This window comes from Aspergillus steynii, assembly GCF_002849105.1.
Source record: "Aspergillus steynii IBT 23096 chromosome Unknown P170scaffold_1, whole genome shotgun sequence".
Taxonomy (NCBI): Eukaryota; Fungi; Ascomycota; class Eurotiomycetes; order Eurotiales; family Aspergillaceae; genus Aspergillus; species Aspergillus steynii.
In genome coordinates, this window is record NW_020194398.1 from 3,351,760 (window position 1) to 3,377,751 (window position 25,992).

Consider the following 25,992-nt stretch of genomic DNA (forward strand, 5'->3'; position numbering starts at 1 on the left):
GCTGTCTGGCTCGTGTGGCAACGCTTCATGCTGTGTGGGGGGAACTTCTCTCCGGAATCAAGATGCAGTCGTCAGGCATCTGGGATTATTTATGTGTTAGGCAACTGTACTGCGTAGTGACGAATAGTGACAGAGTAGGAGACCATTTGTAGATGTTTGTGATACATCCAAGGATGTTCAAATCTCTTCCAACACACCCAAGGGGGCTGCACTGCGTGTGTTCACTCTACTCCGTAGGCCGACCGTTCATATCTCTCTGTAGCCTGTTTCTACTCCTTTCCCATTTTGTATCCGACTTGTCTCATTCTCTCGGGATTGGCGGGTTTGCGCATGGTTTTCTAGTATGTAGAGTAAGAGATTAGTATGTATTTGAACCAAAGAGGCTCATCCATGTCCTTCTGACATGCTGTACTATGATACATCAACTGGAGGATATTCTGTATATGAGTCACATTAGTAGTTCACAGATCAAATGATGGAATAAGACCACTCATGCCAATGGATACGATGTCCATCTGAGGATCCATTGTCGTGTTAGGATCTGTAGATCAAATGGCTTAAGATCTTCATCTCCTCAAATCTATCAAAATAAAAGTTTCATCCTGGAGTCCTTCATTCCATTCATTCATGACGGAAGAACCATTATTGAACAACAGTCAGTGAAGTAGTATTTATTGTTGAGAAAGTTGGCTAAATAAGGCCTGTCGAAGTTAGTCAATCAGGTGGAGACATCAAATATATAAAACGGTACTTATTTGAAGCAACGTGAACAATCCCCTCGATGGTTTCATCCTCGGACTTTTTTAATCAAAAACCCAATGATATTCTCTGACAAGTCACAGGAATGCATCCCAAAGATCATCTGCGCAATTCCATCATGAGAAGCAAAGAGCCAAAGAAACCGGTTTAGAAGGGAGGCGGTGAGGCCTCAGGCTTTTCCGCTCACTTCGATCCCCCGCAACTTCAGCTTCCGCTGTCATCGACGTCAGCCATCCCAGCTTCCCCTGAACCGCCTCAAAATGAAGATCCTCTACATCGGAGTATGTTGCTTTGGACGAGAATACATCCTCATCTACTGACTCGTCATCTCTCCCACCCAGGTCATCCATAATGGCCAACAGCCCGCCGTGGAGCTGTGCGCCGAAAAGGAGCTCAGCAGCTACTCACGCTTCACCCGGAGCAACATCGGCGAGTTTATGACCATGTTCAGCAAGACGGTCGCCGAGCGAACGAAACAGGGCCAGAGACAGGATATCGAGGAACAAGGCAAGTCCCCCATCACCCCCCTCGCCTTCGGTCGCATGCCCACCCCGGCCCCTATCCATGATACTAACCATCACGTCATTCACAGATTTCACTTTCCACGTCTACGCGCGGACCCAAAACATCGCCGGTGTCATTATCAGCGACAAGGAATATCCCTCTTTGGCGGCACACCAGATCCTCTCCAAGACCCTCGACGAGTTCCTCGCCCAAAACCCCAACGCCGACTCCAGGAACCCCGTGACCTTCCCGCCCCTGCGAACGTACCTCACAACGTATCAGGACCCGCAGCAGGTCGACAGCATCATGAAGATTCAGAAGGAGCTGGACGAGACGAAGATTGTGCTCCATAAGACTATTGAGAGTGTGCGTATACCCCGGGACTTGGTTGCCAAGGGGGCGACCGCTAATAAGAATCGTTGCATAGGTTCTCGAACGAGGCGAGAAGATCGACGACCTGGTCACCAAGAGCGAGGGACTCAGCGCACAGAGCAAGATGTTCTACACTTCTGCGAAGAAGCAGAACTCTTGCTGCGTTATTTGCTAGTTGATGTCATCTTGCCACACACTTGCTGCATCTCTTTTCTCTGTTTTTCCTTTTCCTGAACGGACGCCATGCTTGTGTGGAATATTACTCGGGGGCGTTTTATTTTCCCGATATCTGCCTTTGTCGCTTCTTTTTTTTTTTCGCTTTTACACAGCCATCTTTGCGTCCAATTTTGAAGTTCTCGCCGACCGCGTTCACCTGAGAAAGTTGTTGGTGATTTGGTCCCATTATGAAAGGTGGTCTTCCGTATGAGATACCTCAGGCATCCGCTCTCTTAGAGTTAATATATTGTTCCGAATTTCCTTGCCCAATCTTGGATTCTTGACGTGCTCTTCTGGTCGTGCGGGCGACAGTGAACGGCGCTAATCAAGGGACCATGACTAACTGATACCAGAGGGATTTATAATTTCGAGCACAAAGTAACTAGTGCTGCACCTTCTGGTCTAAGTGGATCAGGTATTGATTTATGCTTCTTCTGGAGGTATGGCTAACGGGGAATCATAGAAAATTGTGCATAGTCCTTCTACCCGCCGAAGATGATCAACAGGGACCTAAATCCAGCTTCTCGCCGACGAGGGTCATTCTCTCCATTGGAGTACTCCGCCGATCTGTCGCTTAATATGGCCTGAGAGATTCAGTTGATTGGACCCTCAATGAGATTTTGTATAGACACCCGGGTCTCCCCGCGAGTCACTCCATGTTCCCGGGCCGTCTCCATCGCTCCCTCGCTCCCTCGCATACTCCGCACCGTACCTTCAGGAACAAAATGCTTGCGAGCGATACAATCGTGTTGATTGCTGATCGTTGTTCCTTGTTCGCCCTGTTATGTTGGCTACTGGAATAGACAACTGCCAGCTGGTGCTATGTCTATGAGTTCGGTATGTTCATAGCATGGGCGTCTTGGATTCGCCGAGGTGCAGCGATTAGCAATCGATTATAGTAATCTAGCCTCACGCTAAATCGTGGACCTGAAATTGCGAGGCATCTTTGCGGTCTTGCCGGTCTCACCGATCCGACGCCAACACGTGACTCTGGCCTCGCTTACTAAGTGCAGCACAAATTTGTGACGTGTTTGTTGCAACCTGAACGAAAAGGCCGAGGCGACTTGCTTCGTTGACACAAATGAGCAGGACGGACACGACGGCCTTTTCTACATCCAACGACGGTTTTACCTATTTATAGGCCGACTTTCGCGGCGGTGCAACGATGAGGCGAAGTATTCCTCGGCCAACGCAGCGTATCCGTTGTCCACTCTGTCCAGTAAGGGATCCAGGGCCAGGTAGGGCAATAGGATAGGGCACCCCCCCTTAGGGAATCCCCACCCGCCACCGCCATTTTCCCTTCTAGAATCCGATCAGCAACTCATTTCCTTGGGTCGATAAGTTATCTGGTGGGAGAATCTCTCGGCCTCACAGCCATTCATGCTGGCCCCGAATCCACCGATAGTACCCGGGTTCCCGGCCCGGTCGCCTGCTATTGGCCGGCACCGCCGAGTGCTCCATGTGCAGAATCGCTGGTCAATCCATCGATGGAGACCCCGTATACTAATAGGAGGGAGTAAATAATGCGTAGTCGGACTGCGGGTATTGTGGGAATTGGGCGTCATTGATCTACTGCTCGTTTCAACCGTTACTCATATAGCCCCTCACTGATCTGTCCTCGCTCCTTTATCTCTATCAGTTCTCATCTTTCACTCCTTTCCGCATACTATTCAGCGCAAGGTGAGTTCCGTTCCAGCCCAGTCCATGACGACCGCAATAATTAACGGAATTTAGATTTCATTTGTTGATTTATACGACATTTTCGAGTCATTCCCAGGGGTTTCCCCTAATTCAGACGTTCTCTCCCGGCAACACCTGGAATGACCGCATGGTATCAACCATCATGGCACAAGATCTGGACGTCAAGTCGGCGCTGCGCTTCAACATGCGCAGGAACCGACTTGCAGAGTGCTTGACTGCGGATGCTTTGATTGCTGCAGGCTCGGCAACATTGGTCACCCCTTCGGTCATGATCCTGGATCGGTATGTCGTTCAGATCATCCACTGAGCCCACTTACTGACATGCACAGCCTCGTGGTTGAAAAGTCATCTCACAACCAACCTCTTCTCCCCGCATTCCGCAGGCATCTATGGGCCTCCATCACGCAGCCTGCGACTTTCCTTACGTCCCGACCCAGCTTGCTAGTTTGGTCCCTTTACGCTGCGACCTTTGCAACGGCAAATGCCACCGAGACCATCCTCGAGCGGGTATACCCTCATGTCGATCAAGCTATCGCGGGTGCTAGCACGTTCCTTTCCACATTTGTCGTCAACTCCTCAGTCGGCATTTGGAAGGACATCAAGTTCGCTCAGCTGTTCGGCCACAAACACACCACACCTCCTAACCCTAAGTCGTCCACGGCCTCAGCCACCTCCCCACCCTCACAGAGCAAGATCCTCCGCTCCGTGAGCCGATCCATCCCCGTATCGACCTATTCCGCATTTCTTATCCGCGACGGCCTCACGATCTTCGGCTCCTTCAGTCTCCCCGCCATGGTCTCGGCCTCTATCCCGGACTCCGTCGCCTCTGCTGGATACCTCAAGATCCTTATCGCGCAACTCGCCATTCCCGCATCCATCCAACTCATCAGCACCCCCATCCACCTCCTCGGTCTAGACCTCTACAACCGCCCCACGCCCCTCCCCGCCCAAGACCGTCTGTCCAGAGTCAGCCGGGACTGGATTGGCGCATCCCTCACTCGCATGTGTCGCATCATCCCAGCGTTCGGACTCGGCGGGTTCGTGAACACGGAAGGCCGGGCCTACCTTCACGATAAACTGCGGCGGTGCGGGGAGGAGTGAGCAATGGAAGGTGGCGGAATCGGTTTATCAGTGGATCCCGCAAGCCTAAAGAAACAGCGGATCCACTCACTTTCCCCCTTCCAGACCGCCAACTGGTGCCTTACGGAAACAGTTGGGTCTGGTACCTAGGGCTATGCTGCTGGGTTGCCCTATTTGCCCTACCCGATCGGGCTAGGTGTCACCCCCCCACCACGCGCCCTGACCGGGCCGGTTGCCTGCCGGGCTGCAGCCCTCCGGCTCGGATGAGGACGAGGACTGACTGGACTACAACACGACACGACACGTACGGACTACGGAGTACGCGGGTAGAGACGGCGGTTTTGCTCGGTTGCAACTGTACATATCCATGACGACTGGGAACTGCTTGGCGGTTCCCACGATGCTCGATCAGCGGTCGACTACTTGACTCGACCCCGACGAGGTACATATACATACACATAGACGAGATAAGATATCCCACGTTTAGATTATGAAGCGTACAGCTATCATCAATGAATTATTGATCCAAATTTGCCACTTCGAGAAGAGCATCGGCTGAACGTGCTCTTTTTCCGCATTCGGGATTAAACTTTCGGCAGATCTACCCCACGTTGGTTATCTGCCTGAGGCAACATAGCCTAGTCGTTCATAGACCGGCTTTATGAACAGGGCATAACCTGTCCGTCAACCGCACCATCAGGGCTGGTTTGTTCCAGATCGTATACACTTCCTCGTCATTTCACTTTCCGGGCAAAGCTCCATGTCAAAGTTGAACACCAATTTTGACAAGGTAAGGCGAGCCTCCAAGTATGCAAGGCTGGCCAGAGATTAGCAGGATTGAAGATGAAATGAGACAGAAAACGGCCAAGCATACCTCTTGCCTAGGCAATTCCTTGGTCCCAAGCCGAATGGCTGCAGCGCATCTTTCTTATCCGAGTCGAATCAACGGTCGGTTCCTAACCATCGCTCGGGGATGAATTGTTCCGGTAGTTTGAAGTTCGCAGCGGAATGGTTTGTAGCATATTGGTGGCCGGAAACGGTTATCTGGAGATTGTTAGATCGAGGGTATATGGCTATTCGAGACGAAATGAAGACAAATGCATCTTGGGGGAGGAAACGACCGTTAACGATTGCTCCCTCCTTGGGGACCAGCCGCGGTAGACCAGCAGCCGCGGGTGGATATAGTCGAAGAGACTCTTCAATAACGGCATTCAAGTACGTGAGACGGTTGCATTGTGGCGAGACGATTTGATCATCCGTTGAGAACTCGGTGCGGACCTCCCTGCATAGTCGGTCCAAGCAGTCACGATTTTTGCAAAGGTAGTAAACGCACCCACAAAGCAGTGATGCCGTTGTCTCGCTTCCTGCTATGGAAATGCTAAATTCATTAGTTCCCTATCATATTTCTCGCACAGAAGCATGCCATACAAAGAGGAATTCGCATAAAGCTCAGCTCTAGTCATAGTCAGCTGTCCTGCGATGGCTTTGGCGCCGGGTTCGTGGACCCCATGCGTCGAAACAACAGCCATAAAGTCTTCGTGATCCGATCCTTTCTCAAGCCGACGATCTGCCTTCTGGGAACTATAGTCAAAGTGCCTGAGCATTTTCCGCCGCAATGACTCCGGAAAGACAGCCTCTAGGAGCTGCCGAAACATAGAAAAACGATTCATTGCAGAGAGGACCGTCATCCCCTTTACGCTGTCGAAGATGAGAGCAATCCACGGATGCAAGTGACTATTCTGCAGACAGTCAAAAGGTTCAGAAAACATAATCTGGCCCGTGATGTCAAAGGTGGTGAAGTTAAACCAGGCTTTCATGTCCACTTTCGCCCCATGCTTTTCATCCTTTATCTGACCTCGCAGTCGCTGCACGAGAAGGCTAACGAAATAGACAATCGTCGCTTCCTGTTTCCGGAGGTATCATTCAGAAAACACGCGTGAGAGCAATCGCCTCTGCCTGGTATGTGCTTCATCATCGAGGTTTCCGGCAACACACTCGTCAATCCTGTTGAGTTTTGAGGCGTAAAACTTCGGGTCCTTGGGAAACTGCGGTTGGCCTGGGCGAGATGCATAGATATCCTGGAAGGCCTGCGGGCTGTTGAAGGAAAGTTCGCGGGGACCGACTCGCAGAGCAGGACCATACTGACTATGAAGCTCGAGGATCTTGATGTGGCTGCGGCCCCGCGTGATGCTTATTAGATAGGGTATGTTCGATATAGCCCATAGTTTTGGGCCTGGATATGGCGCCAGCGGGGATAGAAATAGGTTGTAAATAATACTATATGACATAAATAAAACCGTCTGGTTGGCGACCGCCTCTGTTAGCGTGGATGAAGGTGTACATTGATACAAGCTAGACTTACTACAACGAATATACCAATAAATAATCGGTAGCTATTAGAGACTTTGTATGCTGCAATCTTGATATCTCCAACTATTTCGAAAGTCATTGTGGTGTGTGGATAGAAATTGATCGTGTACAGAACTTGACTGTACTAGCATATGTGAAATCTTCAACAGAGTGTCAAGATTGCCTAGATACATAGTAGATAAGATTCACATTCAATTAAAGGCGCTTGCTTTGGTATTTTAAATTAATGACGCGAAGGAATGTTCTAGGGGGTAGAGATTGTGTCTGCCTGCATCTACACCTCAATCAGCTTAATATGCGACAGTGTAACACACCACGAATTTGGCCAGAAGAATGACGTCAAGCAAGGGATCACCGGGCAGCTTCCCTACCCAACAGATTTCATATCTTGCAATAAGACTTTTGGAGCGGTGGAAAAAACCCCCTTTTTCCAGCTTTTTTGTATTATTGGCAGACCCAATCAACCGGAAACAGACAAGTTTTCAATTCAATTTACACAGGTATGCTGAATTGTTTTCTGCATTTATACCTAAATATCTCGCACTGTGCTAAGAGACGCAAATGCGAGACGTTTAAGATTACTGTCTTTTATGTGGATTATATCACAAGGGACGAATATGATGTATTGCAGGATGAAGATGGTGTATTTGAATGGAGAGTTCAATTAGATTTGAATATTCAAGTTGGATACTGCAGGCAGAGACTTTAGGGGTATTTTTACTCTGTCCTCGGTGCTCCAGTACCAACGTCATTCAACACCTTCTTAAGCTGGAAAGATGCATCACAAAGAAGCAAGGGCATATCAGTCCGAGCAGTATTAAACCAGAGCAAGTAAGATTGCCGCATTCTATAATGTACATCTAAGGCAGACAAAATCCCCATCATGTAACACAGTATCATAGTATGTTAGGAAATATTTGGGCTCAGTACGAAATTAGAGCCATACTTTTAGCACTAATCAAGGTAGAAGTCAAACATCTCGTCCATGTTACATGTAGATCATCAAGACTTCCCCGATACCAACAGGACTCTAGCCCAAAACACAATAGAGTCTTTATAGTGTAGATACATACTATATACGGGGCAGTGGGATGGGCTACGGTGTTGTCATCCAGTCTTGAATGTGGTCACACGATTTACATTCTGGTTACGCACTATCTGCAGTGTGGTCGTATAGTATGTGGTGTGTTCATAAGGTTTGAAGTGTGGCTACATGATCTACAGTCTTTACTACATCGCGCTGCTCGCAGGTGAAAATGAGTTACATCAGCTATTATGTTTCTGAATGATAAAAGAGCAGTTTTTCTGATCGTAGGCGCGAGAGAAACAGTATATTCAATCCACAAAGCCCGAGCTCTTACAACCGTGTCCGAACCGATTTGATCAAACCGCATCTATTCCACAACAACTGGGACAGAAGTCTCCAGCAGCAAGATGCACGATATGGCCATTACTCCCGCTACGCTGATGGGAACCAAAGCTTCCTGTTCAAGTATGAAAGAGCGTTCTTCTGCGCCTTCTCGAATGGATATCTACCATTCTGCTATGAAGCTACCGTCCGACAATAGCACCACGCCAACTGCGCAACAAGTGTACGAAATGTGGACAGATAGATGGCTTAGCCTTGGATCAAGGGGTGTTGATTCCCATGAAAATGAAGCACCGACAGACGCAGTGAGCGTGAGACAGGCGCAGTGGAGTGTCTTTGCCGATGGCTACGCAATCCTCATAATGGCAATATCTTTAAACAACGTCTCTTTGCAAGGGAATGCTCACGAGTTGTTTCCTTATTTTAGTTCAGGGGACCATTTATCGAACCAATCAAGACATCTGTTCAGGCAGAATGATAGGAAGAATGATTAAAAAAGGTGGTGTTTGCGAAATGAGCTTCTGTGGGACGTGCTGCTTTGGTTATGAGATTTCCCAGCATATCGAAATAAAGATGTGGGACATCTGTGCTGCATGGGTAAGACGCGACGGCTCCTTTATGAATATCGCTTCATTGGCTGCATTTTGCTATGTCTTCGAAATTCTATCCCGAGTATGATATCTGAAAAATGACAGAAAACCGTCACAAAGTAGCAAACTAACCAAAGGGACAAGAAGGACTAGGACATGAAGCCCCCTGGAGGCGTTCTGGAAATGCTTGATTCGGCTGTCGGTGAATTAAGACGGCGTTGGATTCCACCATTCGACAAATCGCTTAGACATTTTAACAATGTGTCTAATCTGAAGAATAGATGCACCTGACTAAAAAGCCTAGGCGCTGGTGTTCGCCGTCTTGCCGGCCTCGAGACTTATGTTTTGGGAAATCATCGTGTTGGCTTCGGAAAAGATGGTTTTCTTTCGAATAATTCGGCGAAATCATCTGGAACATTCGAAGCGACATGTTTCAACTCAAGAGGCAAAGGATCTGCACTGGTTTGAAATGCGTTATATGAGTGCGGACATTCGCGGACATTTATCCAGGACCTGACTTTGCCCGTTTTTGTATTGTCATTGCTCATTTTCAGGTCGCCATGGCGTCCTGCTGTGGGTAGAATCTGTTTTTCCGATCTTTCTTATCGTATGTGCACTCATCATCGGCTATCGCTTCCACGGGATCTAGACGATCGAAGGCGCAGCGAAACGGGCCCGTATTGAGGATAGTTCTCCAGATTCGCGTAGAGCCTAGGGCGTTGAAACATGTGATTGCCTCGCACTTAAAGGCAAGAACGAGGAGGCGTGTCAATTTGTCAAAACGCCCGAGGGCAGAAGATAATATAAGGACCTGCGAATTTATTTCCAACTTGGGTCTAACGCTAGGGCCGGGAGTATCCCGCTGCCTGGATTACTCCTTGCACGAGGCAGACGCAGCCAAGGTATGCTCAGTTCCTTGAGGTCAAGGCGAAGGATGGTATCGCCTTGAAGTCTCCCATAAAATTGAAACTCTGGTGCTCATCGAGACAGCAATCTTGGAAAGTATGCTGTCCTGATTGTATCTTTGTCCGAGTAGCGGATTCCAGCCTGAATTTGCGAAATATACAGCCACAGCGTCTGATCTTTCTTGACAAGCTAGTTCAACTCAGTAGGATGTTTGTAGAGCAGCTTCAAGTAAAGTTAGTGGAAGCGAACATCGAGCTTATACAACAAAACAGATAAGGTACTACTCACTAAATAAAGGCGTGCTTTTGCCGAAGAGGTTTGGCCCAGCATTTCCGTCCAGGATGCTTTCAACAACCAAGGGTCAAGAAGAAGTTCCTGAGCACGGAGTACTTCTTCCATATCCTCCAAAGCCTTTTCCACAATTTGGAATGAGATCCCATTTCCTGTTCCTACGATGTACTGGCTGAAAACAGGGCTTGCCGGTGGAACCTAAGGCTGGAGGCCCAAGGTATTTGGTTGGCAGGAAATGAACTTCGTCAGAAAGGGTTGGCCACGTGTAAATCAGAACTGAGGAGATATGTAATGCGATGATCATCCAAATGATTTAGAAGCGGTAAGTGGGGATCTGAAAGAATTAGGAAAACGCCAAGGAGCAAGGCCAGTCGGATATCGAATGGCGGAAGGATTTTGTGTGCGATAAAAGAGGAACACAGTTGTGTGAGGCTGTGTCCGAAATATAAAATCTCAAGATAGACCTCTTGTCAAGATGAGGAAGATGTAGGAACGATGGTTGGGAGAGAGGATCTAGGTGGATGAAAGGGCTACTTGTAAGGGGGATTTTAGAGCGATGAATTTGCTTGGTAGTATAGATAGGGAATATATTTGACAGTATAAGTTACCGATTGCAAGATGTGAATGGGAATGGTGAATATTCGGGGACTTGTGGTGACAAAAGGTTAGGCTTGGGTGAATATTCAGCTGGTTGTAGATATCTGTAAGTCTGTCCTTGGAGATTCCATCTTCCAAAGGATAGGAGCTGAGCAGGTATCTATAACTGAAATGGATGTTTCTTCGAAGGTTCATACAGTATTTCATAAGCCTGGCTTGTGCTGAACCGACTTTCGTGTCCTGCTATATTATCTTGCCAATCGGGGTGCCGTATAGGGCAAGCTCAGACAAGGTTATTGTCTTAGAGGAGGAACATGTGGACGGATTCTCAACTGTAGATGTTTTACTTTTTTTAGCATTTGATTTGGTATCAATATGGCATTTCCTGGTGATATCTGGAAAAGGACAATCCTACAAATCAACCGTTAAACTGTACGAGCGTTTGGTCAAAGTCTGTATACGGAAAAGCGTCTTGACCACGATCTTGACTTAATCAGGCCAAGCACGTGGTGTCCCCTGCCCTAGACAGCCACGCATCACTGTCTGTTATTTCTACCATCGCTAGGATAGATAACCATTCTGAACTCAATCACAGCAGTCAAATCCCGGATAAGCCGTCCATCCAGAACAAACATATCCGACCCCGATTTGTCAGACAGATCCCACCCGAATCGATTCGCCAACAGCCGGATAACAAGCTCCCCATGTTTATCCGACACTAACGATTCCTTCAACGATCAACCAGACTCCTCGGTGGCAAAGTCCCATCACCATAGGCTCGGATAAAGCAGAGGCGTCCAACTAGCTCTCAAATACGGCATCATGATCGAATCATCCCCCGCCGATAGACATAGCCAAGCCGACCGAAGGGTCTTGGCCTGGGCGAGCTACAAAAAGCTTCTGGTCACCCCGCATCGGTCTGCGCTTCCCCGTGGGGAAGGCCCATGCTTTTGTTTGACAGGTGGTGGACAGTAGGAAGAGGAGCTTTTCCGATCATGCGTGATGGGCTTGGCTGCTGGATGGTTTATATGTAGGACATGGGAGGCGAAGATGATCTGTTTTCTGGGAAGACCTTCTGTCGCCTGTCAACTTGATCAGAGGCCTTGTCTAAATAATAGACATCGACGATATGGACACAAAGTCAAATGATATGGCGAAGCGAGGGGATGAACATGTTGAGCATGTCGAACAGCACGATGAACCGTTGAAGTCCACGACAGAATATGATCGGTTTGGATCGGCGAAGAAGACAGATCCGAAGGAAATTGCGCTGGTCAGGAAGATTGATATCTACATGATGGTATGTCCCCGCATATGGTCCAAGTATGTGATACTAATATGAACCAGCCCATTCTCTGGCTCATGTATTTTCTCAACTTCCTCGACCGAAATGCCATGGTCAATGGAAAGCTCAACAGTCTCTCGGAGGACCTCAACTTGAAAGGAACGCAGTACAACACCTGCGTCAGCATTCTTTTTGTTGGGTAGGGTGACCCTTCATACATCTTCTTTCTCGCACTAACACTCGACCATAGATATCTACTCGGTCAAGTCCCGTCGAACATGCTGCTTAACCGCGTCAAGCCATCCCTCTACATGGCCGGCTTCATGACCGCCTGGGCCATCGTCTCCATCCTGAACTGCATCGTGAAAGACTACCACGGCCTTCTCGTCTGCCGACTCGTCCTCGGCATTGTCGAATCCCCCTTCTACCCAGGCGCCCTCTTCATGATCAGCCAATTCTACAACCGCAAAGAAGCCACCACGCGCATGGCCATCCTCTACACCGGAAACATGCTCGCCAGCGCCTTCTCGGGCCTCATCGCCGCGGGCGTCTTCGCCGGACTCGACGGCTCCCGCGGCCTCGCCGGCTGGCGCTGGCTCTTCCTCATCCAAGGCGTCGTAACCCTCGCCGTCGCTCTCGCCGCCTTCTTCCTCCTCCCCAACTCGCCCCTCCAAACGCCCTGGCTAAACGAAGAAGAGCGACGACTCGCCCACGACCGCATCGCACGCGACACCACCCAGAAACAAGAAGGCACCAGCACATGGGTCGGCCTGCGACAAGCCTGCACGGACTACCGCACGTGGATCTTCGCTCTCATGTGCAACCTGCATCTCTCGGCCAACGGGTTCAAGAACTTCATGCCCACGGTCGTCAAAACTCTCGGCTTCAACTCCACCGTTACCCTCGTCCTCACCTGCCCGCCCTACCTCATCGCTACCTTTACCTCCATCGCAGTCTCCTGGTCCTCGGGCCGCTTCAACGAACGAACCTGGCACGTCACTGTCTCCAAAGCGCTCGCAATCGTCGGATTCGCCGTCGCATGCGGCACACTGAACGTCGGCGCGCGGTACTTCGCCATGGTCCTCTTCGTGGGGGCTACATACGGCGTCAACAATATCAACATCGCCTGGGTCGCCGCGACCGTGGGACAAACGGACGAGAAGAAAGCCGTGGCGATCGCGCTGACCAACACGCTGGGGAACCTGGCCAGTGTGTACACGCCGTATCTATGGCCGGACTCGGACGCGCCGCGATTCTCGCTGGCCATGTACTGCAGCATCGGGTTCTCGGCGGGTGTGGTGGTCTGCGCGTGGATCATGAAGTTTATTCTGATCCGGGAGAATCGGCGCATTCGGGCCATGGATTCCGAGGCGATTAACTTTTATGCCTATTGAGTGGGTCCGACCGGGGGATTTGGGAGATACTATGATTTATGTCAGTTTGTTATGAATTAATTGGAGTTAGGTTTGGGTTTATGATTTATTGTGTTGATTAGCTTTGGGGTCAATGATGAAACAGTTTATTGGGCAACATAGATTTCCAAGTACTGAGTACACATTGGTGAATCTTTTTTTTCTCTATATCACCGAGGAAAAAGGGCAACAATGAAGAGGGAGAAATTGGGGATTAAGTAGAAGATTTCCACTTTTCCAAACCTTCTTTTCAATTTACCTCTTTCCCTCAATGGCTATGCAGAACGACATTCCACTCCGAATCCATCTGCCTTTATCGGGCAACTATACTATCTAATCTAATCTGATCTGATCTAATCTACACGGTTGTTTTTTTTTATAGGTGGAGAAAGCAGGCCGAAGGTCAAAATCGCAGATTGAGGGTGCCCTACCCCCCACCCAAAAAAAGGAAAAAAGGGAGGACGAAAAATAGGAAAAGGCTCTGCGAACATAAGCGAAACGCTAGTGTTCATTCTGTGCTTCAATATCAGAGGGACGTCCCGTCAACGCTACAGTTTCCTCTTCAAGGTCTGTATTCATTGTCTGGAAACATGTTTGCAATTAGCCTTTCGCATAAAAAAAGATATGGAGCCCAAAGAAAGGTCTACCTCTGCGTAGAAGAGAACACGCGTTCCAGCAACTCCAGGAGTTCCCTGTCTAGATTGGGCATCGTATCTTTGCAGCAGGTTGTACAAAGGCAAGACCAGCGAGGATTGGTGACGGGCGTTTCGTTGCGGGGATGGATTGACCAACGAATAAGAATCTGGAGGCTGAGGAACGGCATCGGAGCCAACGGGAGATAGATGCAAATGTTCAGAACTAAGTTCGCGTTGGCTATCATCATGGCTTCTGTGTCGGGTATCCTGGGCTGTTAGAGGGAGGTTAATATAATGTAACTTCAACTGGTGGGTCAAGTTAAGAGGTATGCTCGAGAAAGGAATAAAGGCAAAACTGGACCTTGATGCCGATTCCACCATCGACGAATCTGGTCTCGGCGGTTGAGTACAAAGAAAAGACCAGGGAAACACGAAACGAAAAGAGCGAACAAGGCAATAACAGCCTCAGGTGATAATGACATTCTGGGGGAAAGTCAAAGGATATCGTTCTTTCTAGAGCTCGGTCATAATCCTGAAAATATACTAGGTAAATATGATACTTGAATATGAGAGGCAATCTGATCTCTAAACTCGAGTGCCAAGTTTAAGGAACAAGCGACGAAAAGAAAGACAACCGTAAAGGAATATACCTACAGAGTGCCCTGCCTTAGAGCTAATGCACAGGCACGGACTTGGCGTTTTGGCCCAATCAACGCATCTAGTACCTCTTCTGTAACCCCAGCGGCAACCAATCATAGGGGACGACTTGGTGTTAATATTATTGCGGTCAACCATTTAACTCGAAGCTAATTCTATAGCACAGATAATTGGTCACAAGGCGAGGCTTCCGTCGGTCCGGTGCAGGTTGGAGCTTTTGTCAATGCAACCCGATTGGTGCGCCTGTTAAATCCAGTTTTACGGAAGCTCAGGTTAAGCCACAAGGGGCCGCCCATCCAGGACTTGTGATAAAAAAGAAGAGTTGATTGTTTGGGCTGTCAGGCCTTCTGTTCTTTGACATCACCATTGCCTAACCCAACCAGCGTACGTTCTATACTTCATCCAGTTCAAAGATTTGTGAAGAGTAAGGTAAACCATGTAGTAAATAGACAGGCACGACTCTCCTTTCGTACTAGTCGATATTTACTTTTTCCGAGTCATGTTCTGAGTCCTTTACGTATATTGTAGAGGCTCAGCTATTTCTTTAGTAGTGAGTTGTCTACCGTTGCTGGTTCTAGTCTGGTTATAAATATCGCACTTTCAAGTGCAAGGCGTGAGTAATTATAATGAATTGAATTCAATCGAGCATAAGCACATTACCTGGGGACTGCTACATACTACATTAGGTAGAACCTTCATGGTCCCATGCTAAATATAGTAGGTATCATACTTATCAGTCTTGAACAGTGGTAAATAATAGATATACATGTGTAAACCATCGCTGAATGGGAGATTCGCAAAAGAAAAAAACAAGAAAACAAAAGAGAACAAAAAGGCAAAGACGAAAAGGCAAAAAAGAGGCCGAAAACACGCGGGAACCATGGATTGGCTGTAAAGAATGGGTATAAAGTGACGCCTTTGGGGAAAATACCAGACCAGTCTCCCATTTAAAAGTCGCTTCCACATAATGATACTACTGAATTCACAAGTCGGCGATCACGTCAAAGTTAACTTTTAAAAAACATAGTTTATCCCAACAGAATTGCGAATACAATCAAAGCATTGATTGGGGACTATACTCTGGATGGCAAATTTGAAGGTCCTAATTCAATGTATAAGGCATTCAATAATAGTGGGACCTTTATCTTTTCACATTACCACCTTATAACACTCTAAGTTATTAATGACTGCGAAAGTCAGTGATTATAACAAAGGACCTTTGAATTACCCATATGCTAGAATATAAATTTTAAAGAATCTTCATATTACAGACGGCCTACGAAAGTAAAGTGTAGCTAGATATGAAACTTGTAAGGATGTAGAGTTAGAAATCAAGGACACATATATTTTTACCAGAAAGTAAAACTAAAGAATGATGAAAAGAACGCCTGTCAATGCCGGAATTCCTTCTATACTCTCTGTATTCATGGTGTAAGGGGATCCTTTACTGTAACTATAGTATTCGAAAAGGTCCCACAAGTCAATGAAAGTGGACCACGATAAGTCAAGGAAAGCGAGAGTGGAAATGACTTTCTCATGAACAAAGGGATGATGGGATAGCGACCTTCTCGCTACAAGTGGTGATGGAGACCTAGAAAGGCCGTAAACCAAACGTAATCAAGTAAGCAGGTAACTCTAATTGTAGATGACAGATTAGACTTCTACTCCGAGTTGGTCAAAGAGGGAGAAAAAAAAAGCAGAGTTTGGGTCGTTATTTTTCTTTGTTCGCTGCCCTTTTCTTTCACCCCCTCCTTCGAAGTCTTCGGCTAGCAATGAATGCACGTTTCAATTATTACAGGTGTTGGTTCTTTAAACTGCATACAGCATATTTGCCGGGAGTTACACAAACACCAGTACATCCGCCTTGAATCACTTCTATATGCAGTTCGCCGGGGTCGAGTGTTGATGCCACCGCAGTACGCAGCCAGAATAGTAAGATACCATGGTCTTACAATCATTGCCCAAAAGAGTGATCTTCGCCATCGCCTTTGCGCTAATGGTGATGGTCATGCTATTCCAGCTTCCTATCGGCCGCGTGTATCATCTATGTGGTCCATCGCATTCCTCAGACCTCGACGACACGACCCAACCCATCGACTGGTCTCGTTTTGCATACGTGCAATATGTTACCAACACGCCTTACTTGTGCAATTCAGTCATGCTTTTCGAGACCCTTCATCGCCTGGGAAGCAAGCCCGACCGTTTGATGATGTACCCTGCCAGTTTCTCTGAAGACGCGCGAGACGATTCGACCCAGAGCCGTCTGCTTCGCAAGGCGAGGGATGAATACGGGGTGACTTTGATGCCCATAGAAGTGCAAAGCCGGAACAGTGGTGATCGTGAGTCTTCCTTTTACTACAGGCCCTTTCTCCATCACGTGGCATGAACCACCCAACTAATGCAGTACCGAGCTCAGGCACCTGGGCTGAGAGCTATACCAAACTTCTAGCTTTCAACCAGACACAGTACGACCGTGTTCTCTCCTTGGACTCAGACGCCACTATCCTACAGGTATGCTGATCCTGATGGCAAGGAATTATTCGACACTTTCATCGTGCTGACACACTCTTCTAGACCATGGACGAACTGTTCCTCGCTCCCCCGTCCCCTGTCGCCATGCCCCGGGCTTACTGGCTTAATTTCAACGACCACACCCTCAGCTCGCAGGTAGTACTTATCCAACCGTCCGATTTCGAGTTCACTCGCATCATGAAAGCCATCGACGAGGCGGGAAAGAATGACTATGACATGGAGATCTTAAATTCACTATATCGCGATAGCGCTCTTATCTTGCCCCATCGGCCGTATGGGCTCTTGACGGGTGAGTTCAGGTCAAAAAGACATACGGATTATTTAGGGAATCCGCTTGAGCCGTGGGATCCGGTGAAGACGTTCCGAGAGGCCAAATATTTGCATTTTTCGGACTGGCCGGTTCCAAAGGTTTGTCTTGTTGTTTTCCCTCCCCTTTTCAGCGGAAGAATAGTTCAATATTGACGACTGGCTCATTAGCCCTGGATTGCTGCCAGCCCGAACACCATTCAAGAGAAACAACCTACCTGCGACATGAACCCGCAGACCGGCGTGGAGGATGATTGTCGGGCTCGGGATATCTGGGTGGGAGTATATGCCGACTTTGCAGAGCGGCGGAAGGTTCGTCAAATAGTCTGTTTGATGCTTGTTAGCCATCCGTATGAATTCGCTGACCGTAAGCACCTAGAATATATGTGCCATGGAAATCATGAGCAAAAGGAATAGCCTTTCCGATCGTCGCCCTGAACCACCAGATTCGTACGAATTCATAATTTGAACCTTTGGGCAGGTTTCTGTTTCGAATCCGGCGGTTTGATCAGATCGAGGAATAAGTGATCCCCTGTAGCCTATCAATACTAGGTCTTATATATAGATAGATGCGTTGACCTCTTTTTTGGAGCAATCGGAGACGCTTTTTGTGGGCTAGGCGCATTGTGTGGCTTTTATCATCTGTTTAAAGTGTGTATATATACCGAGAGAGGGAGGAATGGCTGTATTATTCCAGAATATTAGCACCTCTTAGAGCTCTCCCTGGGTCACCAACGGCGAGGCATACCTTGTCTACCATAGGCAACCGCATGAGACATTCAAGGTCGAGAAAGCCAGATTGTCATGAGCAAAAATCCTCATGGTGGCACTATCACTAACATAAAGCCCGCGCTCCCAAAATAAACCCACCTTATCTCAAACACCGTAAGCTGACATTGACAGCCCACGGATCGCCCCCGCCCGCGGATCCCTCAACCACCTCCCATGGCATTTCCCCTTTCCGGCTGGGTCGCACCAGAGACCGATTAACGATAACGTTTCAGGGTCCCCTGGGGCGGTTTGAACTTTATTTGAGCTTCGTATTGCTGACAGATCTCTTCCCTCTATGTTTTCACGATTTACTGTTCCCGGCTAGTCCTGGCTTGGTTTGTCGGATCTGTAAGTTGGTCGAGGTCTCGCTGGTGAGGGCGGAATTTGACCGGCGCGGAGATTCCGCTCTTACTTAAGCTTTTAATATACTGCTTATGCCACGTTTTGGTGAGATCGGATGGTGTCTTATCTGCACTTATGGTCACTGGAATGCCAAGGTTAGAGGGCCCGGTGATTTCTTTTTCGGGGGTTTGGTACCGACGAGAACGGGCGATGTAGAGGAAAGATGTAGAGGAAAGATGTAGAGAGCGTTTGTGCACTGTGCTCGTGAAGGAATCCTGGTGCTGGATTCGAACAGCCACTGGTTTCAATGTCGGTCATGAGGATTTGGTTGTTGGATCCTGAGCTTGGCTATTCATCATCTTGTCGCGAACAAGGTGAAATGGTAGGCAAGTAGAGCAAGGAGGAAAAGTATAAAGCAGCCTCATTATCTCCTCTAGACTTGAATATCAGATCAACAACAAAAACATTCTCTATTCTCACATCCTCTCTCAGAAGACCACTCCGCCTCCAAACAAACAAACAACTCAACCACGTCAATCAACTCAATCAACCCTCAAAATGAGATACCCAACCTACATTTCAATCCTCCTTGCCGTTCTCGCGCTCGGTGTTAGCGCCTCCCCCGTCGCACAGGACGGATCCGACGTCCCTGACCCCGGCCACGGACAGGAACCAGGCCAGGGTGGTGGTGAGGGTGATGGCGATGGCGATCGTCCTGCAGTGACCGATCTGGCGGGTTTGATTCGGACAGCTGTTCACGCGATGCCGACCGCCTTTCCATGGAGAAACGGTGCTTGATGATGGTCGACTTGATGAGGCAGCGCCTTGTCAGTAACCTGCGACAACTGAGCTGGATGATATCGATGATGGTAAATTCGAAGTTAGATGGGTTGTGGTGCGAATGGTGGATGATGATTGAGAGACGGGATGCGGCGGATGCGGTGCGATATGTCGAAGATAGGATCTTGGAGGAGGGATTTATCTGTGAGGGAGAGCTGGTTGATTGTTTTGATGTTTCTGCTGATTATATACTGTTTGTATTCTTTTGCAAGGAGGGGAAGATGTTGAGTTGTAATTGATCGCATATCTTTCATTCGTCTCATTAATAATTCCTGCAATAATTCAAATCAGCACCCATTCTAACCCAAGAGACAATCAATCGACTCACCATATAAGCAGATTCTCTAACGCCCCCATAACATATAAAATCAAATGATCAATACCTCGACCCACTCCCCGTCTCCGGATCTACAGACCCACCACATTAGCATCTCCCCAGAAGACCCAACGAATGGGAAAAGAAAAACCTACATCCTCCCTCGACATCCCGATTCGCATTATAATGGTGCCCACCCCGCGACTCCCTCTGAAACCTGTCTAGATTCTTCAACCTCACCGAGCGCATGTAGAGTTCCTGGTCGCGCGGATAATTACATCGATCCTCGGTGTGGTAGGGAAACCATTGTTTCGTGAGGGCAGCGCCGAGTGAGACGGCGGCGAGACAGGCGACGACGACAATGACGATGATGGCTGCGGTGGGGATGCCCATTTGGTCGGTTGGGTTTCTCGAGCTGAGATTGCGGGGTAGAGTTGGATGCGATTCTGGGGTGGTCGGTGGCTGTGGTGGGGCGAGAGGAGATGAGATCGGATGAGATGGGATCGAGTCGGAGGTTTTATGCGCTGGATAGGTAGGCAGGTAGGATGTAAGATGGTGTGTGCTGTGCTTTGTTGGCAGATTTGGCTCTCGTGTCACCTAGTAATCGCTCGATAGGTAGATGAATAAATAGATGGAGATGAGCAGGGATGATGGCATCGCGGATGAGCAGAAGGAAGATGGATTGTTGACGGAGATGGAAAGGAGGAAGTGACGAAATGAGAATAAAGAAGAAGAAGAAGAAGATATCCGTGGGATCCGCAGAGAAGCAGTGCTATGTCAAGTGATCGCTTTCGAGCGGGGAATTCCACGCTGGTTGATTGGCGCCGGACGGTTGCACAGCAGGCGTCGTGCGTGGCGGTGTTGCGGCGATGTCTCGCTGGCAGTTGACGGTCCTTGAATGGGATGTTCCGTCAGTTTACAGGGTTCAATTGCCTAAAAGTACAATTGCAGTGGCATGTTGATCCTGTCATTGGTGCCAGAGAGTGTCTAGGCCCCAAAGCTTGGGTGCTACCTATAGTTGCGATCATTGTCAAAAAATGAATTTCTAAGCTATTCAACCAATAACCAGCCTGGAGTACAGTTAGTCCGATCGACACGAAACAAGCCGATCTGAAAACAGCCAGTCAGCGACATGCAAATCCACCCCTCGCATCAGATCTGCGTCCTCAGGCAACCACATTTTGAGCTTTCGTCTCTCTCTTCCTCAGAACAACCATCAGTTTCCCAATACTGAGGATGAAGTTATCCATCGCGTCTTCTTCAAACTGTCGTGGATTTTCGCCAGGAGCAAACTCGAAATCGAATTGCGTGACGAGTCGCGCAATGGTCGTTCGAAGATTCATCAGCGCGAGCGGTTTGCCGATGCAACCAGCTGGCCCTGTCATAATCGATATTCTTAGTTACACGCTAAGATAAGAGAAACGGAGCCATGAACGGTTCCTACCAATCGAGAACGGCGCATAGCCCGTTTTATCGCGGACCAGCTCCGGCGAGCGATACCATCGCTCGGGGATAAAGGAGTTCGGGTTAACGAAACATCGCTCCGCTATCGTGCGTTAGCAGCATCGAAAAATTGAAAATGTACGACAGAAAATAAGAGCCAAAGACATACATCTCCCGAGCACATACTGCGGACACATGACCGTCATGTCCCCGGGAATCCACACTCCCTCGACACGGATCCCCTCTGGCGGCGTCTTCCGATGCATGTGGCTCGGTACGACGGGATGCAGGCGCAAAGCTTCATTAATCACTCCATTCAGATGTGGAAGATGCTGGATTTTGATGGTCTGGAAGTCCCCATCTTTTTCAACGTGCGGTGCCAGTTCGGTGCGCAACTTGGTGATCTCGGCAGGGTTGTGCAGCAGCTCATAGAAAGTCCCCGTAAGCGCAGTAGAGCTGGTTTCGCTTCCCGCCCCTATGATCAGGCGGGAGTCGCCTCCGAGCAGTAGCAGGTCCTCCTCGGTGGGTTCGCGACCGTCGAGATAGGAGATGAGTGCGGCACTTATGTCGGGAATCGAAGGGGGATTCTGGGGATGACGATGGTAAGTCAGGTATGTTCAGCCAGCAGAAAACTACAAAAAAAATCAAGAAAGAAGGAGAGGGAACGAAATGGAGAGGAACTGGGAGTCTGAGAAAGGTTACCTCGATGCGACGATTCAACCTCGCGGTGGACCAATCCAAAATATCAAACCAAGGGCCCATAGCACCCGGTATACGAGTAATAAGACAAAGAGCCCACACCGGCAAACACAAGCCCACAAAGTACAACGCCGAGGTCATCAACTCGATCTGAGGAACGTGTTCCCCGCGCTCAATGCCTCCGAACCCCTCTCCAAATGCCATATCACCCATCACGTCGAAGGTATACAGACTGAACCATTTGGCCATATCGATCGGCTCGCCAGCCATCCCGACTAAGCGATCGAGGAATCTCTGGCGATAGGGGCGCATGCGCACCTCGTATCCGCGCAGCTGGCTGTCACCGAACGCAGGGCTCCAGGCACGCCGCCGGATACGATGCTCCGTTGGATCACGCATCGACTCGAGGGAGGTTGTGGGGTAAGTCATGTCGTACCAGGAGCCTTTTGTGCAACGGGTGTTGGGGCCGTAGATAATGGGGACGGCGCTGGGGTGGATGATGGAGAGATCTGAGGAGCCGACGCGAACAATCGGCCCGTACTTTTTGTGCAGAGCGACAAGTTTGCGGTGGGCATCGTGTTTGGGGAGCTGCGTAGGGAGCCATAAGTTAGAGATGCGCGCGCCGATCGGACCAGGAAAATGCCGGAGGGGGTGGAAGAAGAGCCGGTAAGTGATGAGACTGGAGTATACACCGACTAAATAGAAGACGGCGTGTTGTAATGTTGTGGCCAGGGCTGTATTCCATGCCAGGCCCTGTTGGTACTGAAGAAAGATAAATCCGGATGCGACGGCGGCAAAGAACGTTTGCACGTAGCTCATTCCATAGAGATGGTGCTCACCTTTGTTGAAAAAGGCGATATGCGACAGTACCCCTGCCACGATGCAGAGGACTGCAGAGGGCTGCATACTCATCGTGCTTGCGTCGACAGATTAGGAGTCTTATCCTCCCTGGAGGGCCTGCATTGGATTAATATGAAATTTGCAGCGTAGTGCCAACGTTGCATTTCTGTCTGTGCAACATACGATATTTTGTCCGATAACTGGACTGTATTCAGGTAAGGTGCCACAGAAGATGCTCAATACGTTAGACGTTTACTGGCGGCAGTGAAATTGGTACTACTTCGGCTGCTAAATGGTACAATGTAATTGATCCAGTAAACCACTAGGTTCCGGTCTGTGTAGCCCTGCAGTCATTTCGGTGTTTCCCCCTAAGCCTACAAAGCATCAACGATGGCGTTGTACGCGTCCTTGGCCCCGTAGTTGCTGTCGAACAGCAAAGGGGTGCTATCAGAGCGCCACGAGTCCTAATTCCGATCAGCTAGATTCTCAATATGAACGTTCAGCTGGGGCATACCTTGTCCGACACACCCCAGACGGTAATTCCGACGCAGGCTTCCTGGTCCAAGCAGGCATTCACGACCTATTCGGTTAGCTATTGCCCCGTGTGCCCACAAGTAAAACTCACATTCAAGTAATCTTCCGAGCTGGCACCGGCAATGTCAAGCTCCGTCACGGCAACTTCGGAGACGCCGGTGGAAGCAAGTGCGTCAAGAGCTGTGTTCGAGGTCAGCTTAGATCTATCTTGAGAGATCTGGGGACTTATCCTGAAACACCGGAAGAGGGGAATCCTCCCTCGCTGGACACGGTTAGTTTTATTCCTTATGTGTGACCATTGGCCAGCCTACCTGATATGGGTTTGGGATCCTGGGCACAGTCAGCATTTTGGTCACCGATAGCTAGATGCATAACTCACCAATTCCATCAATCGGAACACCTGCATCCAGCCACTTCTTGACGTAGCTCACCATGCCCTTGGTCTTGGCATAGTCGGCCGAGTCCAAGCTGTTGTCGTTAGCTTGTGTATCACCGATTCTGTCTTTCGATTCCTCACTTGTAGTCGTTGATGTACAGCTTCGCATCCGGGTCGGCCTCGCGAGCTGTCTCAAACGCAATGCGCACAAAGTCCTCGCCGAGGACGTTCGAGAAGACGCTGTCGCGAAGAGTTCCATCTTCGTCGAGGATCTCGTTGACGACATCCTGTGTCTGTTAGATCTTTCTCGTCTTGGTGGGATTGGAAATCATACCCAGGCATAAACCTTGCCCTTGTATTGGCCCATCACTGTGTTGATGTGCTCCTTGATGACGTCCGTCAGAGTATCCTTGTCGGAGATGCTCGACACCCACGAGGGCAGCTGCGAGTGCCAGACTGTGGCTATTAGGAAATTGCAAATGATATGACGATGGGGGTACATACCGAGAGTATGACCGCGAACAAGCTTTTCATTGCTCTGCGCATAGTCGACCTGGAATTGAGTCTCGTCAGCTCCCTGCACCCGGTCATCCAGCCATTGAGAATGAATGCACAAACCAAAGCATCGGCTCCGTCCAGAGTAAAGCTCCCCTGAGTGGCTACACAATTAGCACAGACCCTCCTTTCGCGGACTGAAATACGCACGTTCCGTCGACTCCCACTTCATACTGTTCTCCGGGGTCAACTGCCCAAAGTTCGCCGCGATGATCGCCTCATTCTGGCTATTCTGCAACAAACCCTGATCAGACGCAGTACCGAAGTACTTCTTCCCATGCGACGTGAAAGCCTCATGAATGCTAGCTGACGCCTGACGAGTAATCACTCTGGCCGAGGCAATCGACGCAAGGAGGGTAATAGTACCGGCGAGGTTCTTGATGTACACCATTTTGACGAAGTCGGGGAAAACCGTCGAAAACAAGGAGGACTTGAATTGAATTGATCTAAGCTGCGATCTTGCTTCATCTGTTGCTTGAGAAAAACTGCCGACCTTTTATATTATCTGGTCTCATTACCTTCAAAAGGCACAGCTAAGGTACATCTGCCGTCTTTAGCCTGATTTCCTCCTTTCCCAACTGGGAGCGGACCTAACCGCCCCAAACCAGCGCCGTTTCAGCCAAGAAGTCTCTGCACACCGGTGTAGAAGTGACGATCGACAGCTCGGCCTACCTCTTCAATTTCATTGTTTCTGATTCCCCGCTTCACGGACGAGGCGCCGTCGGCTGAATGGTAGTTTGATGTTTTTCTACCCAGGAGGTTCTGCAGAGAGTGATTTTGCAGCGGAGTATGGGTAATAGGATAAACGGACTTTTCCTGGATACAGCTTGACAGGTAGTTAGTATGTAGTCTTCAATTCAGGCGATTGAAAAGATATACAATTAGAGCCAAAAGGGTATATTGATTAACATCATCCGATCGATTCGGTTCTTCACCCGGAACTTTATTATCCGTTTTGGCGTCGGGAGGCACTTTCCATTCCCCGTGGCTGTCAAGCGTCAACTATTCGAATTGTGTCATAATGTTTTATATTGCTTGTGGTCCATCAAGATGCTTGGCGGCGCCTCCGCAGTTTTAATTGCAGGCGGGCTTTGGGGTCTTGGCTGCGTTGATGGGTTTGGGATAATAGTCGGAGGTGATGTTTGAGGGGTTAGCTCTTCTTTTAGGAGACTGGGTTAATTATAGAATTGGATGAATGCTTCTGAAGAATAGTTTATTAACAAGACGACTGGTTGGTTTGCGACATGCGCAGTGGCATTATTCCTGGCTCCATGGTTCTGCCTGATCCAAGGTGGTGAGGCATCAACCGTGGCCTGGTGGACCATAGTACTTCGCCTTAGAACTGTTCTTGTTAGTTTTTCAGGCTCTTTTTCTCTACTCCTCTGTTTCCCAGTCACATTCTCTTTCTCTCCCTCTTTGTTTCTTCTTTTATTTTTCGTTTTACTCTTGACAAGATGGAAACAGACGTTGACTGACGGGTACTCTCCTGGTGTTTCGAAATACATAAGTTTTTTTTTTATTTAAAAAAAGAAAAAGAAAAAAGAAAAAGAAAAAAAGAAAACGAAGATAAATCGTCGACATCCCAGACAAGGTGACCAATTGAAATAACGGACCAGAAAATTATCCAAAAATCTACTGATGATATCCCCAGTAAAAAGAGGACCATCTAGGCTCTATAAAGAAAGCAAAAACAT

At 48.7% G+C, this 25,992-nt stretch overlaps 9 protein-coding genes across 9 annotated transcripts; 4 read left to right on the plus strand and 5 right to left on the minus strand.

Moving 5' to 3' along the window:
• Positions 1-602: 602 nt before the first annotated feature.
• Positions 603-2,154, plus strand: P170DRAFT_432339 (palmitoyltransferase YKT6). The gene is made up of 4 exons (XM_024848242.1): positions 603-1,040; positions 1,101-1,266; positions 1,352-1,629; positions 1,691-2,154. Exons 1-4 carry the CDS (start codon positions 1,020-1,022, stop codon positions 1,808-1,810), a joined length of 585 nt encoding a protein of 194 aa, XP_024710025.1. The 5' UTR covers positions 603-1,019; the 3' UTR covers positions 1,811-2,154.
• A 780-nt stretch (positions 2,155-2,934) lies between these two features.
• Positions 2,935-3,294, minus strand: P170DRAFT_432340 (uncharacterized protein). Its single transcript, XM_024848243.1, has one exon. It carries the CDS (start codon positions 3,143-3,145, stop codon positions 2,987-2,989), a length of 159 nt encoding a protein of 52 aa, XP_024710026.1. The 5' UTR covers positions 3,146-3,294; the 3' UTR covers positions 2,935-2,986.
• A 400-nt stretch (positions 3,295-3,694) lies between these two features.
• Positions 3,695-4,653, plus strand: P170DRAFT_343575 (uncharacterized protein; the record flags this gene model as incomplete). Its single annotated transcript, XM_024843411.1, has 2 exons — positions 3,695-3,834; positions 3,882-4,653. The coding sequence occupies 2 exons, from the start codon at positions 3,695-3,697 to the stop codon at positions 4,651-4,653; spliced, it is 912 nt and encodes a 303-aa protein (XP_024710027.1).
• A 921-nt stretch (positions 4,654-5,574) lies between these two features.
• On the minus strand, positions 5,575-6,920 carry P170DRAFT_442766 (cytochrome P450; the record flags this gene model as incomplete). Its single annotated transcript, XM_024850482.1, has 3 exons — positions 5,575-6,010; positions 6,061-6,536; positions 6,567-6,920. 3 exons carry the CDS (start codon positions 6,918-6,920, stop codon positions 5,575-5,577), a joined length of 1,266 nt encoding a protein of 421 aa, XP_024710028.1.
• A 4,985-nt stretch (positions 6,921-11,905) lies between these two features.
• P170DRAFT_344848 (putative MFS transporter) lies at positions 11,906-13,434 on the plus strand (the record flags this gene model as incomplete). Its single annotated transcript, XM_024843488.1, has 3 exons — positions 11,906-12,055; positions 12,103-12,239; positions 12,291-13,434. 3 exons carry the CDS (start codon positions 11,906-11,908, stop codon positions 13,432-13,434), a joined length of 1,431 nt encoding a protein of 476 aa, XP_024710029.1.
• Positions 13,435-16,752: 3,318 nt separating this feature from the next.
• On the plus strand, positions 16,753-17,999 carry P170DRAFT_347234 (nucleotide-diphospho-sugar transferase; the record flags this gene model as incomplete). The annotated part of the gene is made up of 4 exons (XM_024843618.1): positions 16,753-17,083; positions 17,161-17,255; positions 17,319-17,684; positions 17,754-17,999. The coding sequence occupies 4 exons, from the start codon at positions 16,753-16,755 to the stop codon at positions 17,997-17,999; spliced, it is 1,038 nt and encodes a 345-aa protein (XP_024710030.1).
• Positions 18,000-19,818: 1,819 nt separating this feature from the next.
• P170DRAFT_24431 (uncharacterized protein) lies at positions 19,819-20,344 on the minus strand. Its single transcript, XM_024842972.1, has 2 exons — positions 20,007-20,344; positions 19,819-19,943 (listed from the first exon to the last, which is right to left on the minus strand). Exons 1-2 carry the CDS (start codon positions 20,242-20,244, stop codon positions 19,912-19,914), a joined length of 270 nt encoding a protein of 89 aa, XP_024710031.1. The 5' UTR covers positions 20,245-20,344; the 3' UTR covers positions 19,819-19,911.
• A 673-nt stretch (positions 20,345-21,017) lies between these two features.
• On the minus strand, positions 21,018-22,905 carry P170DRAFT_505440 (cytochrome P450; the record flags this gene model as incomplete). Its single annotated transcript, XM_024854287.1, has 4 exons — positions 21,018-21,229; positions 21,296-21,397; positions 21,464-21,881; positions 21,997-22,905. 4 exons carry the CDS (start codon positions 22,903-22,905, stop codon positions 21,018-21,020), a joined length of 1,641 nt encoding a protein of 546 aa, XP_024710032.1.
• A 302-nt stretch (positions 22,906-23,207) lies between these two features.
• P170DRAFT_470176 (endo-1,4-beta-xylanase) lies at positions 23,208-24,689 on the minus strand (the record flags this gene model as incomplete). The annotated part of the gene is made up of 11 exons (XM_024852720.1): positions 23,208-23,297; positions 23,348-23,413; positions 23,459-23,547; positions 23,607-23,629; positions 23,679-23,697; positions 23,747-23,835; positions 23,885-24,030; positions 24,078-24,199; positions 24,248-24,296; positions 24,362-24,402; positions 24,449-24,689. 11 exons carry the CDS (start codon positions 24,687-24,689, stop codon positions 23,208-23,210), a joined length of 975 nt encoding a protein of 324 aa, XP_024710033.1.
• Between the last annotated feature and the right edge of the window lie 1,303 nt (positions 24,690-25,992).

What these genes read in the sequence shown, in the direction of transcription:
- P170DRAFT_432339 (XM_024848242.1), top strand. Translation starts at nt 1,020, where the DNA reads ATGAAGATCCTCTACATCGGA. An exon ending in TGAAGATCCTCTACATCGGA is followed by an intron (nt 1,041 to 1,100) that starts GTATGTTGCTTT and finishes TCTCCCACCCAG; the next exon opens with GTCATCCATAATGGCCAACA. An exon ending in ACAGGATATCGAGGAACAAG is followed by an intron (nt 1,267 to 1,351) that starts GCAAGTCCCCCA and finishes CGTCATTCACAG; the next exon opens with ATTTCACTTTCCACGTCTAC.
- P170DRAFT_432340 (XM_024848243.1), bottom strand. Translation starts at nt 3,145, where the DNA reads ATGGCGGTGGCGGGTGGGGATTCCCTAAGGGGGGGTGCCCTATCCTAT.
- P170DRAFT_24431 (XM_024842972.1), bottom strand. Translation starts at nt 20,244, where the DNA reads ATGGGCATCCCCACCGCAGCCATCATCGTCATTGTCGTCGTCGCCTGT. An exon ending in TCGGGATGTCGAGGGAGGAT is followed by an intron (nt 19,944 to 20,006) that starts GTAGGTTTTTCT and finishes GTGGGTCTGTAG; the next exon opens with ATCCGGAGACGGGGAGTGGG.